This window comes from Panicum hallii, chromosome 8 (genome assembly GCF_002211085.1).
Source record: "Panicum hallii strain FIL2 chromosome 8, PHallii_v3.1, whole genome shotgun sequence".
Classification (NCBI taxonomy): domain Eukaryota; kingdom Viridiplantae; phylum Streptophyta; class Magnoliopsida; order Poales; family Poaceae; genus Panicum; species Panicum hallii.
The window spans coordinates 32,816,727-32,830,441 of record NC_038049.1 but is presented as its reverse complement, the minus strand read 5'-3'; the positions used below and the strand labels follow the sequence as shown (position 1 = coordinate 32,830,441).

The 13,715-nt window shown below is 48.6% G+C and overlaps 1 protein-coding gene across 1 annotated transcript; it reads right to left on the bottom strand.

Annotated features, from left to right (window-relative positions):
- Window positions 1-10,988: 10,988 nt before the first annotated feature.
- LOC112903728 lies at window positions 10,989-12,423 on the bottom strand. Its single transcript, XM_025972948.1, has 2 exons — window positions 12,322-12,423; window positions 10,989-11,516 (listed from the first exon to the last, which is right to left on the bottom strand). The coding sequence occupies exons 1-2, from the start codon at window positions 12,421-12,423 to the stop codon at window positions 10,989-10,991; spliced, it is 630 nt and encodes a 209-aa protein (XP_025828733.1).
- Window positions 12,424-13,715: the final 1,292 nt, after the last annotated feature.

Below are 13,715 nucleotides of genomic sequence, written 5' to 3'. Positions count from 1 at the left end.
TCATCACCAAAGATCTAATGGATGATCCTCTCCTGACGATCAAGAACATGCGATACTTCCAGAAGATCTCCAAAGAGATGTACAAATTAACCCTAGTAAGGCATGACTGCTCTTCTACCATTATGCTTTTGTCAAGTTGCTTGTCTCCTCAGTCTCCCCCTTATTCAGGATGTGGCCAAACTCTCCCAAGAAAAATTCGAGAAACTGAAAGCAGTTGAAAGTGGCCTCCGAGAAATCCGAGCGAAAGATCAACGCATATCAGAAGAACAGCGAAGGAACATATATCTTCAGAGAGAGCTCGACAAGCTAAAGTAGGAGCGGACACGAGAAACATGGCTTCTCAAGAACGATCTCCGCAATCTTGAGAAGTCCAATTCCGAGCTCCAAGAATAGCTTAAGGAGCAGAAAAAGGTGCACCAAGGCAAGTCCTTTGCTCGCTCGAGTACTTTCTCTTAGCAATTTGTCTTGAGTTCTAAAAACTATCTTCACCGCAAAGCTTAGGAAACTCTTAAGATATAAAGAAGAGTTGCTTACTGATATGAAGAATATGCTGTATCGCCGTACAGATGACGTCGAGAGGCTGCAGAAGGTGATCGCCGATACTGAACAATAGTTCGTCGACTGCCTTCAACAGATCAAGATGCTGGGCGAAGAAAAGGAGCAGCACCAGAAGGAGCTGGAGGACCTAAGGGGGCCGCCCAACAGCTTATTGACATGGTGGATCCGTAGGAAGGCGGCAAAGCAAACCGGTGATCCCTGCTGGAGCGACTCCTCAGAGCACCGTAGAAAGTCCTCAGTTTCATCGCCGAAGCCCCCATCACATGTGTCTGCCACGCCCTAAGTTTTGTGAAGTCCTTTTGGTCTCAGGCTTGACTAGAGGTATTCGCGCAACTGCAAACTGCTCTGAAGAGCAGTTTAGCGAGTACCTCCTAGAAGCCCGACCTGTAGCTGAAAGGATAGCAGAGAGTGTAATACAGGATTGAGATATTGTAAAAACAAGTACTCTTCTCCTTCTAATATATCTATCATTGACGTCTATACTCATCTTTGCCTTACGATTTTCTGGATTGTCATCCCCGTATATAGGCTAAGTAGTAGACACTACCCCGGGTGCAGCGACCCTGCGTGTAGTCGAAATAGCTCCTCATGTGAGCCTGTCCAACAAGTTAGAATCTGATCAAGCGGATCTAACCTGTTAGGAAAAAATGCGATCATCATCGCAACGACTGTCATGCTCTTGGCAAGAAGTCGAAACTACCCCGAGTGCAGTGACTCTGGGAGTAGTCGATATAGCTCCTCATATGAGCCCATCCAACAAGTTAGATAAAATCTGATCGAGTGGATCCAACTGTTAGGAAGAAAGCGATCATCATCGCAACGACTGATATGCTCATGGCAAGAAGTCGGTTCATATAAAACATGAATGTGGCTACAGCCTCTGTATTTTAATAGAAATTTTACATTATAGCCTCCAAGTTGAATCGGAAGAAAACCGCCTAGGCGCTCGAAGAACAGCTATCCTTGCACGTCTTCTTATGGGTAGAACTTGTACAGGTTCTGAACGTTCCAAGAATTTGGGATGTCTTGGCCCTCGGGGTATTGTAGCCGATAATACCCTGATCTTATAATCTGCTTGACGACAAACGGTCCTTCCCATCTCGAGTTGAGCTTGTGTAAGCCGAACTCGGTCATGATATTGTCGGATCCTCTGTAGGTATCGTGCTGACTGAACAAGAGCGGTGCAGCGAACCTCTTCGACATCATCAAGCTCTAGCTGCCTTGCTCCGTCCGCCTCGCCTGCATTGTACATTTCAACCCTTGGGGATTTCCACATGATGTCAGCTAGTAAGATTGCTTTAGAGCCGTAGACAAGAAAGAATGGTGTTTGTCCTGTGGCTTTGGATAGCTGAGTCCTGAGCCCCCAGACGACATGTGGCAACTCGTGTATCCACTTTCCTCCTTTCTTGCTATTTTCATCATAGAGTCTTTTCTTGAGGCCCTCAATTATCATGCCGCCTGCCGTTCGACTGTTAGCCTGGCTGCGGCTTTCGCCCACGCGTTCTTCTCTGATGGTGGACGCCGGGTTTTGTTGATCGAGCTGAATCCATGCCCTTTGCGCGTAGCAAAGTGCATGGTGCAGGTTTGGATCGTTACTGCCCTCGAGTATGGCGGTTACCCTGGCGATGTTGGCCACAAGAGTTCTCAAGCCCTGCTCGCTCACGGCGGTGAATTCGGCATCTAGTTCACGATGCATAGATCACATGCGCTCGTTGACCCTCCTTCGCCGGACTGCGCGGGCTCTGTTCCTGGCCCTTCGTGCCTCACGCTCGGTGTCGTTTTCGTCGACGGCGTTGGCTGTGGCCTCGTCTTCGGATATCATGTCAAGTGCGTCGTTGGGTGCGATGCCCTCATCCTCACCCTCCTCATTGCTGGCCGGGGACGGATCCTCACCCTCCTCATTGCTAGCCGAGGACAGAACCCATTCCACGGACCAGCCAGGCGGTAAAGTGCAGGGCCAAGGGGAACTAGCAACTGAGTCCTCGAATGACATATCTGAAAACCACATTACTAGCAAGACTGAGTATACTAATACTCAGCAAGGCTTACCCGTCAATTGGGTATACTTAGCCCATAACTAGACCATGAGAGGTTAAAAGGTTTTAGGTTTCTTTTGCTGAAAAACAACAAAGAATATGTCCTTATTTCCATATTTTATCTTTCAGATTCTAGTTCCATTAACCATTCTAAGTGAGCATCTATACTATACAAGCAAGGTAGGTATTAAAGCATACATCAATATTATTCCATCAACTGTTGCTCTTGTTACTCTATGTGGTAGAAGTATCAAGTAGTCTCAATCGCCGCGGGAAACGAAAGATTCCTGTACCGAATTCCATAACCTTGCAAGGGATCCTAAGTCACACGCTTAGAAACTTTCCTTTCTAGGCAACCATTCCCCTCATATTCTGGGTCGTGGATCAGCGCCACCACAAGCAACTGCAGGACCATACGCACATCCAATGTGCAAGACGTACGTCTACAGCGTGATTGTATGACCGTACTCCCATCTGCTATGCAGAACGTACTCCCACATATCGGTGCATGTGAACATAAACCAAAATTCGAGTGGTGGGGGATATGTCCACTTGCCGGGCCAATCAGGTACTAGGCTTACCGCGTACCATATTTACGGTATGTGGCTAGTACTTTCAAACGCTTGACCACCACTACCACACACTGTGGCCTTATCAAATTGATCAACACAGACAGGGTACCATTCCAAGCCATGATACTGCACATAACCCCGTCTATAATCCTTATAGTGATTGCAGAAAAGTAAACAATCAACTCCTATATCGCGCGAGTAACAGGAAATCACTCGACTTCTGCCGGCCCTATTAGCAAAGCATTTACTCGATAAGGACTTGGAAATATTACATAGGTTCGTAGGTTTCATGCAACTAAAGTTTCATAATGACTCCTAGATTTAATGCATAATATAGATATATAACAATATAAGTGCATAATTTTAAATACTGGGTTATGCACCGGGGCTTGCCTTCACTAGTGAGACTGGGGTCAGTGATGTCAGTATCTTCTGAATCTTGGTTCGGGGCTTTGGAAAGATCCTCGGGGATGTTCACTTGAGCTTCAGAAATACCCTCATCGGGTTCTGGGATTAGCTTGTAGGTACCGTCAGCGAGTGTCGTCAAATCTACATGATATGCAATGATTTTGAAGCAAATGGTTATTATTTTAATATTTTGTTTTCACGATAAAGTTGCAATCCAACAAGAATACATTCAATACATTACTTTAAGACTTAACTAATTTGTACAAACAACAAAAAGATTTGAAAAAATAAACTTAAGTAGAGTTTCTGGTGTAGAAACTTTGTTAAAAACGGCTATTTGGTGAAGGTTACTACAGAGCCGATTGGATCTATTTCAGAGCATGTTTTTCAGATAACTTGTCTAGCCGATTGATTCCTGGTATATTATAGAAAAGATCCTAGAAAGAAATAGAGACTTGCAATTGGGTCCCTAATCGACTTGAATAGAAGAGGCAGAGCGGCGGCGATCAAAATCCGGTGAGGAGGCTCACCGGCAGTGAGGGGAAGGTGGGGAAAAAGGTTCAGGAGCTCACGGCGGACTTGGGGGTGGCTGGAATCATTGAAGGGAAGCTCAGAGGCGGCGGTTCGACTAAGGATAGAGCCGGCATGGTGAGGTTCCGAAGGCGGCGGTGGTGTTCCGGTGACCGGAGTGCAGAAAGGCGAAGGGGAATTGGTTAGGGAGCTTCAGCGTGGAGATGTGGTGCTGATGGTGCTCTTGGTGAGGGAGGAGAAGGGGTGGAACTTTGGTTTGACTAGAAACAGGATAGCGGCGGGGAGTGAGATCGCCGGCGTGGTGTTCTAGGCTGCACGCGCGCGGGAGGAGGAAGAAGAGCGGGTCAGGAAGGGGCAGTGAGATGCGGCGGTGCTAGTGTAGCACGAAATTGGAGAGGAGGAGCGGTGGAGGTGGCTGACGGTGGTGGACAGAGGAGCTCCGGCGAGGTAATCGAGCGGAGAAGGAAAAAGAATAGGAATGCGGGTGCGCGCGAGGGAATAGAAGAAGGGAGAAGTTAACTGGGCGCGTTCCAAAGCCAAAAAGAGGCACGCGGGCGGGCGGCAAGCAGCTGCGAGCGGTCCGCATGAGGAGGAGCCAGCGGGGTCGGGCGAGCGGCGGGCGGGTGAGCTGGGGGCCAGGTGGCGCAGGAAGAGCAGCGAGGACGCAGCTGGTGGCCGGGGGAAACACCGGCGATGGGCGACGGGCGGCACTGTAGAGAAATAGAAAGGGGGAAGCAGGAGGAAGAAGACGAGGACCTATTCGTTAATTTTGCAAAAGTTCAAGGAGTTCACTGTGAAGCAAAATTTTCTTCCAAACTATAGCTCTAATAAAAATATGCCCAAAATCAAAAGTGTAGAGCTTAAAAAGATCTACCACTTTGCTTTAGGGTCCAACATCAAAAGAGTTAGGGTTTTAAAATTATTTTTAAAAGCCAACAAATCATTCAATTTCAAAGAAATCCAAAATAAATTTTACCTTTTCAATGAAGCCTTAGAGTATTTACACTTCTTATAGTGGTTAAAGAGTAAAACTTACGTTTCCAAATCAACCCTTCATACATTTTTGAAATTATCTCCCATTTACACACAATTTACAAAAAAAACCCTAAATTTTGCAATATTACAGAAATACCCTTTAACGTGTATTTAAGTTTTTAAAGGCATTCATCAAAACAAACACAAACTTCACACTAACAAAAACAACTTCATATTAGAAATTAGTGTGCCTAGCTCCTAAGTACTTGAAATGTCACACCTCCAGCTCCTGCCCCCAGCCCACGCAGGTGGAGGTCCCTCTTCCCCACCTCCTAGTCAAGGGCCAGCGGGTGATGGAGGAGGCGGAAGCGGGCTTCCGGCGGGAGTGGGAGAAGCTGGGGGTGGAGCATCTTCGGCTCTCTGACTGGGAGCGCCATCTGGGGGACCGCATCCAGGTGGTGGCCTCCCGCGCCGCCGAGGAACGGGCCCAGCTCGAGCGGGAGCGCGAGGTCCAGCGCGAGAAGATGCGCAGGGTCATCAACCGGGAGATTGCGGTCGTTGTGGCAGAACCAACCTGGATTATACCGGCTCAAGTACGTGAGTCGATTCCTGAGGGCTCCAACGTGCTTCAAACGGTATAATCCCTTGGCCTGTCGGGTAACGTCCCGATAAACCACCGATACACAGGATCAAATAAGGTTACCTCACACGAAGGTGAGTCCAGAGATACAATCACCATCACAATTTACATAACAGGGAATTACATTACAAGAGTTTATAAAAGTAGTACAAAGTTTCAAACTTAGAGAAAACAATACAAACTATTTAAGCTAAGACTTTTAGCAGCGGAAAACATACGCGATGATCTATAGCACGTCGACAAGACGGATGTCATGCTAAGCCCAGACACGACATCACTCGGTATCACCAATGTTGGCCGAGGACGGATCCCATTCCACGGACCAACTTTCTGGAAGAGCACAGGGCCAAGGCAGGGAAGAGTAGGGTTTTCCAGAACATTACCTGCAAAACATATAACTAGCAAGGCTGAGTATACTAATACTCAGCAAGGCTTACCCGGGATTGGGTATACTTTAGCCCATAACTAGACTCATGAAGGCATTGCAAAGGCTCTGGGTTTATTTTTAGCTGAAAAGTAACAAAGAGTATGAACTATTTTCAAGTTTTAGCTTTTATTTTCTAGTTGAGTATTTATTCTAGATTAGCACCTACACTAAGCAAGCAAGGTAGTGATTATCATTCATCAAGATTATCCATCCTTAGTTCCACTTCTTACTCAATGTGGTAAAAGGGATAAGCAATCTCAATCCTCGTGAGAGGCGGACGATTCAAATCGAATTTAACCTTGCAAGGTAAACCTAACTCACACGCTCGGAATACCAACAGGGCGTTCCAAGCAACCGTTTCCCTCATATTCCGGGTTGTGGATCAGGGCCACCACAAGCGACTGCAGGACCGTACGCACACCCAATGTGTACAGGACATACGTCTGTAGCGCGACTACAAAACCCGTATTCCTGTCTGCCTTGCAGAACGTACTCCCACACGTCGGTGCGTGTAAACATAAAATAAAAGTCAAGTGGTGGAAGCGCGTCCACTTGCCGGGCCAATCGGGTACTAGGTTTACCGCTTACCATATTTCACGGCATGTGGCTAGTACTTTCAAAAACTTAGCCACCACTACCACATGGATCGACCTTAACAACTTTTAACAAAACAGACAGGGTAAAACTTCAGGTCATGATGCAGCACATGACCCTGTCCGTTATCCTTATAGTGATTGCAGAAATGTAAACACGCAACTCCTATATCGCGCGAGTGACAGGAAATCACTCGACTTCTACCGGTCCTATTAGCGGAGCATCTATCCGATAAGGACTCGGGAGCATTACACTGGATTCCTAGGATTCATGCATCTAGGGTTTCATTACAACTCCTAGACTTAATGCAAGATACAATATAATAGACGTAGATTGCGGTGTAAATAAAGTAATGGGATATGTCCGGGGCTTGCCTTTACTGGTGGGGCTGAAGTCAGTAAAGTTAAGATCTTCCGAACTTTGGTTCGGGGCTTGCGATATTCCTTGGTGACGTTCACTTGATCTTCAGACATATCCTTCGTAAATTCCTGGGAAAACTTGTAGGTACCGTCGCAGAAGTAGTCGTATCTACATGCAATGCAGCATTACACTCAAAGTGTGTATATAAAACTATTTCACTTCACAACAACGTTGCAATTCAACATCCATTTAACATATTACTCACATAACATCCAGAAAGACCTGAGCTAAACTTAGACCGAGCTTAAGAGGGACAACTAATTAGAATCGGTTGCTCGTTGAAGATCACAATAGAGCCGATTGGAAACAACGGGGGTTTAGCCGATGGAAAGGTGCATCGGTTGTGCTTAACAGAGGCGTGTCTACTGTACTATTCTACTGATCTAGGGTTGTGTATTTTGACCTGTGTAGCTAATTGAAGTGTGGTTAAGGGTATGTGATCGATAGATATATAGCCGATTTCTTAGCCGATGAATCGGCTGATGGAAGTGTGTGGACAAGGATGAGGAAACTAAGGATTGATCGGCCATATTTGACCGATATGGAAAACGACTAGAATTGGCTTGGATCGGCCGATAGCAAGAACCCTAAGATCGTGTGTGCACCTCAACTTGATCGGCTATGTGATAGCCGATATAGGATGGAACAATAGAATGTTACCGGCAGTAGCCGATACTAGAAAGATAACAACCGTTTCAGCTAACCAGCCGATGGTAGAAACATATTACAAGAAAAGCATCGGTTGACAGTTGTTATATGGAAACATCATAGACTTAACGAAAACGGATGCTAAGTGGCTGGGTTGATAACCTAACACTGAAGCATAGCTGTCGAGATGTTTTGGCTAAGCAGCAGACACGCAAGAACTAACGGGGATCCTTATACAACAAGGAACCTAAAGAAATAGCAATCGAGACGAGGACAAAGTTCTGATGGCAGGGACATGAGCATTCGTATAAGAAGATTAACTAGATATCACACAACTCTATTTAAGACATACATGCTATGGCTTACTTTCCAGCTATAACACAAGCATACAATACAAAGCACAATAAGACATTCATTCCCTAACACTTGACCTAGACCACACATCAAGATTTTCAATTCAAGATCACAACATAAACTTGTAAATTTTGACTTAGGGTTTCCAACAAAACTGATTTTATATTTTTATGAACTTCTTACGAAAATCTATGAAATGTAGAAGTTCATCGATTTGAAATATAGAAAGCTTTGGAAATTTCATAAAGAACACCCTAGAACTTTCTAAAACATCGTAATCAAGTCCCTGGTCCAGGAAAACAGATAACAGAAAGTTAACGACGATATCTCGACAAAGGAATTGCCGGCATTAGAAAGATTCAGTGGATTAGGGCAAACCTTGGGGTAGCCTTGGTTATGGAGGAGAACACGCGGAAAGTAAATTCCCGCGGTGAAAAGAATTGGCGACGAGAAGAGCTTGACGGTGACGAAGAGTAGAAGTTGCTGGATGTTGTGGATCATGGGACGAGATGATGGAGCCGAATGGGTTCGCTATGCCAAATCCTCCGCGAACCTCAAGATCCTCCTGCTCACGGGTTAAACCTTCTTTTGCTCACGCACACGTGCCACTGAAACACGTCTGGCACACCCGCGTAACTTCCTGCAGGACTGTCGTGCTTGGTTGCATCGAGGCTCCTCCGAGCTCCTCACGCCTAACTGCCGCTTTCGCCCCACAACTCCTCCTTCCGACTCGCCTCGCCGTAACCGTCACCTTCGATTTGCCTCCTCTTCTTCCAGCTTGCTGCCCCTCGTGCACCTCACGCGCGAGCGAGCTCGTGTCCTCGACACGACCACTCTTGCACCATCAGAGATCATCGGGGGGTAGTTAGGGCCGATGTCATCGTGTTCCTACATCTCGCGCAGAAACACTTCACCACAACTCCTCCGGCGCGTGCCGTTGCTCGGCACGTCGTACTCCAACATCACCTGCTCATGTCCATAGGTCTGCTCTGGTCCGGCCGCTCAATAGCTGCCCACACCGCCAACGCCCGCACGCCACCGCGCGCACACTCGCGCCACTCGCTCGGTGCCGCTCACATTCCTGCCGCTCCAGCACCTGAAAATTAGCTATGGAAAAGGCGATTGATGATGAGCAGGCCGCCCTCAACCATCGAGAGCAGGGCCTATCCCGCCGGGAGACATCCATCAAGGAGGAGGAGGACCGCCTCTCCGCCCTCCGGACAGACCTGGAAGAGGGGAGCCGATCCCTCGCCCATTGGCTCGAGGTCCTCAAGCACCAGGAGGCTGAGGTAGAGGGGCTCCTAGCAGAGCAGCGTGCCAGGGCCCAGTGGATTGTGAAGTGGGTCGGTGAAGCAAGTGCCTCCTTGGGCTAAGCCCCATCCAGGTTGCGGAGGCCCCTTCTTCAATCGGAGCCGTTCTTCCGGCGCTGGACTCCGCCGCCGAGCGTCTATAGTGCCTGGAGTCCACTCTTATTGCGCGCCTCGAGGCCAAAGTGGGGGAGCTTGCTCGGATGGTGGTAGACCATGTCTTGACCTGCTTCCGGAGCCACAACCCTGCCATCTCCTTAGCTCCAGTCCTGGAGGGCCCTGTACCCGAAGTGGAGGCTGCCGCCCGGGAGGGAGTACAAGAGGTGGTGGAGATCGTGGCTGCCCGCTTCGAGCGCAACGTGGATCCGGACCTATAGAAAGAGAAGGCCCCTCCAGACAGCCAAAGGACTAGAGTAGCTTTTTGTTGTTTTTGTACATATTGTAAGTTATGCAGAATCTTGCGTACCACATGTAATACAAATTTTTTTGTATACATTATGAGTAACGTAATATTCTGTGTATGATATGCAATAAAAACTTAGCTATTTTTCATTTGCTTGTTCTCCTTCTGTCATGTGCTTGTCGTGTGCTTTCTGGACTACCGAGGTCCCTTGACCCCCTGGGAGGTAGTCGCAAGGGATTGGGGCTAGCTACCATGAAAACGAGGTTTAGACCTGCACATGACTTAGGATAAGCGCTTAGCAACATTCCCACGGGGTCCCGGATCTGGCTGTATCAAGAGTCCTTTGAGATGTAAAACTAGGCTTAGTGAATCAGAGCGCCAGGACCCAACCTTTAAGATTGAGGGGGTCCAGACTTCCAGATCCGTAGATCTAGGTACTATGATACTTATCCTAGGGAGGTAGAACGTGCAGGCTTAGGGTACAGAACTAGGCTAAGTGGCTACGCGACTCCGGGCCTCCCCCGAGGACAAGTACGCTTCCCCGAAGCTAGTCCCCAGAAGACCGGACCCCTCCTTCCTATGAAGGAGGGATCTTAGCTGGAAACACAGCCCACCAACTCAAATCGGATCTCAAGCATAGCACAGGAATAAGGGACCACATGGGGGTTAGGGTAAGCGGGGGGCAAGAGAAAGAACTAAATTGCATCAACCTCAAAGACAGACTGAGTATAAATTCTTCCTTAATAAATTAGTACAAATAGAATGTGCGATGAACGCAAGGGCTGGGTTTACGAGGGCGGACCTCCACCGCCCTGGTTCGCATGGAGGTGCTACCATATTATAAAAGAAAAAATTTATTCTCAGCTAGGCCCCTAAGGATAAAACTTACGGAGGTGCTCAATATTCCATAGGTTGGGTAGTTGCAGGCCCTCCTCCATAGCCAAGCGAACAGAACCGGGCCGGCACACCTTTGACACCTTGAAGGGGCCCTCCCAGCTGGGGGAGAGCTTGTGGAGCCCCTCTCGGTTTAGGATTTGCCGTAGGACTAGATCCCCGACCCGGAGCTCCCTACTATGCATGAACCGTTGATGGTAATGCCGGAGCGCTTGGTTATATCATGCATTTCGGACCGCTGCTCTCCATCTTCGCTTGTCGACGAGGTCTACGTCTTGACGGTGCTGCCGCTCCTGCAGTTCCTCATCCAAGGCTTGGACTCGTAGCGAGCCCATAGTGATCTCCGGGGGAAGGCATGCTTGGGCCCCATAGACCAGGAAGAAAGGGGTCTCCCTGGTTGCTCGGCTGGGTGTGGTCTGGTTCTCCCACAGTACGCTCGGGAGCTGGTCAACCCATTTCGCACCATGCTTTTCAAGATAGTTGTAGGTGCGAATCTTGAGTCCTCTGAGTATCTTAGCATTAGCCCGCTCTACTTGGCCGTTGCTTCTAGGATGTGCCACAGAAGCGAAGCAGAGCTGGATGCCGATGTCCTCGCAGTATTCTTGAAAGTGCTGGCTCTTGAACTGGGTCCCATTGTCGGTGATGATTCGGTTCGGGACCTCGAACCTGCACACAATTGACTTGAGGAATGTGATGGCAGATGCCTTGGTGATGTTGACCACAGGGGTAGCTTCTGGCCACTTGGTGAACTTGTCGATGGCAACGTACAGGTACCGGTACCCAAGATATCCAACCCCCCATACAGTGAAAGGCCAAGAGGTGGAATCATTTGCAGAGCCTAAGCTAGAGTGTGTATCTGCTTTGCATGGAACTAGCATGCTTTATTGAATGTTACCAGCTCAGCTGCATCCTGGAGCGCTGTCGTTCAGTAAAAGCCATGCCGGAAGGCCTTACCGACCAGCGTGCGGGATGAAGAATGACTTCCGCACTCGCCTCCATGGATCTCTACGAGCAAGTCGCAGCCCTCTTCCTGGGTGATGCACCTCATGAGGATGCCATTGGCGCGACGGTTGTAAAGATCCCCTTCTACCACCGCGAACCACTTAGCCAATCACACTATGCGCTCAGCGGATGCTTGGTCTTCAGGAAGGAAGTTGTCTTTCAGGTAGTCCCGAATCTCGGAGATCCATGCATCGGGACCTCCCTGAGAGTTTGGATGTGGCTCCTCGAGGTCTTCGGGATCCTTGAAGGTGCACACAACCCTTGGCGGTCCCCACGGATGGAGCGCTGCCGGGACCGTTAGCCTCGAGGTGCTAGACTGACCCCTTCGCCCAGTTCGGCAGGCTGGGCGGATGGCTTCAGCAGTCGTCTTTGAAAGACGCCCTCTAGCACAGATGCCTGAGTTGATGCCCTCGTGGAGAGTGCATCTGCTGCTGAGTTATCTTCACGTGGAACATGTTGTAGTTCCTGTACGTCGAAGTCCTTCTTTAGCTTCCTCACATGGATGAGGTATGCTGCGCGCTAGGGTTTGTTGCAACTGCACTCCCCTCGGACCTGCTTGATGATGAGCTGGGAGTCTCCCTTGACCAGGAGCTGCCAGATCCCCAGGGATAGTGCCGCAGTCAGTCCGAAGATCAGGGCCTCGTATTCCGCCATGTTGTTGGTGGCGTCAAAGTCGAGGAGCACCATGTACTTCACTTGTTCGCCATTTGGGTCGAGGAGGACCACGCTAGCTCCAGCCTTCTTGTTGCGTGCGGACCCATCAAAGAAGAGCATCCAGTGGGGTTCGGTGAAAATTGGAGCCCTAACTTCTGGAGGCGGAGGGTCCAAAACGTGGTCCGGACCCCCAGGAACGTTTGGTGTAGGTGTCCACTCTGCAACGAAGTCAGCAAGGGCTTGACTTTTGATGGCGTGGCGGGGCTGGAAGTCAAGTTGAAATACAGCAAGCTCTGCAGCCCACTTGGCGATTTTGCCCGTGGCGTTGGAGTTGTGGAGGATGGCCCTCAATGGATAAGAGGTCACCACCACAATTTTGTGGGCCTAAAAATAATTGCGGAGCTTCCGGGACGCAATGAGTATAGCATAAAGGAGCTTATGCATCTCAGAATACTTGGCCTTTGCTTCATGTAGGACCTCGCTGACGTAGTAGACCGGCTTTTTGACGGTCTTGACTTTGGCAGCTGTTGTCGGTCAAAACCCACCGGCGAGCAGCGACAGGCAACATGAGGAGCCGGGAGGCTCCCGGGACTACTGGTGGGCCCCGGTCCCTCGGTCAACGGCCCGAGATCCGGCACACATCCTGGCTTCAGAGTCGTTAGGCGTGCCACCTGACCTTGTACCTGATCAGGAAGATGTTATATGTTAGTTTCCTGCATACATAGACATGTATAAACATTAGTCCGAGCCGTGATCGGCTCATCGGAAGCTTCCCGGTATCGGCTGTAAAGAGCCAATTGTGTTCAATACCGGATTGGATCTATAAATGAAGCATACATGTTCAATGATAATATAAATCTTACTCCATAAGCCTTAAGCTAATACAATCTACGATGGTTAAAGCTTTCACTGCATAATCGGAACATCCTACACGTGATTGAGCCTAACAAATACAAGAAGGTAACGAAACAACAACCTAAATAGAGGCCTTAGAACCAACCAAAAAGCCGATTCCCGGAACAATCCCTTTTTAAGCTCTTACAAGATACCAAGCATACTGCTGGAACTTTCAACCCGTTTGCAGGGCCTAAACATGCAGATATTAAATTAAATCTTCGATAAACAGAGACTAACCATAACAGATTGGATCTACTAAACCAAAATAGAGCAAGATGCTGCCTTCACACCCGAGTTCGGGCACAATGACAGCTGAACATTTACAGGTAACAAACGATGCACGATTAAAGCATGGAAAGACTGATGTTACTCTATACACGTTAAGATAACTAGTG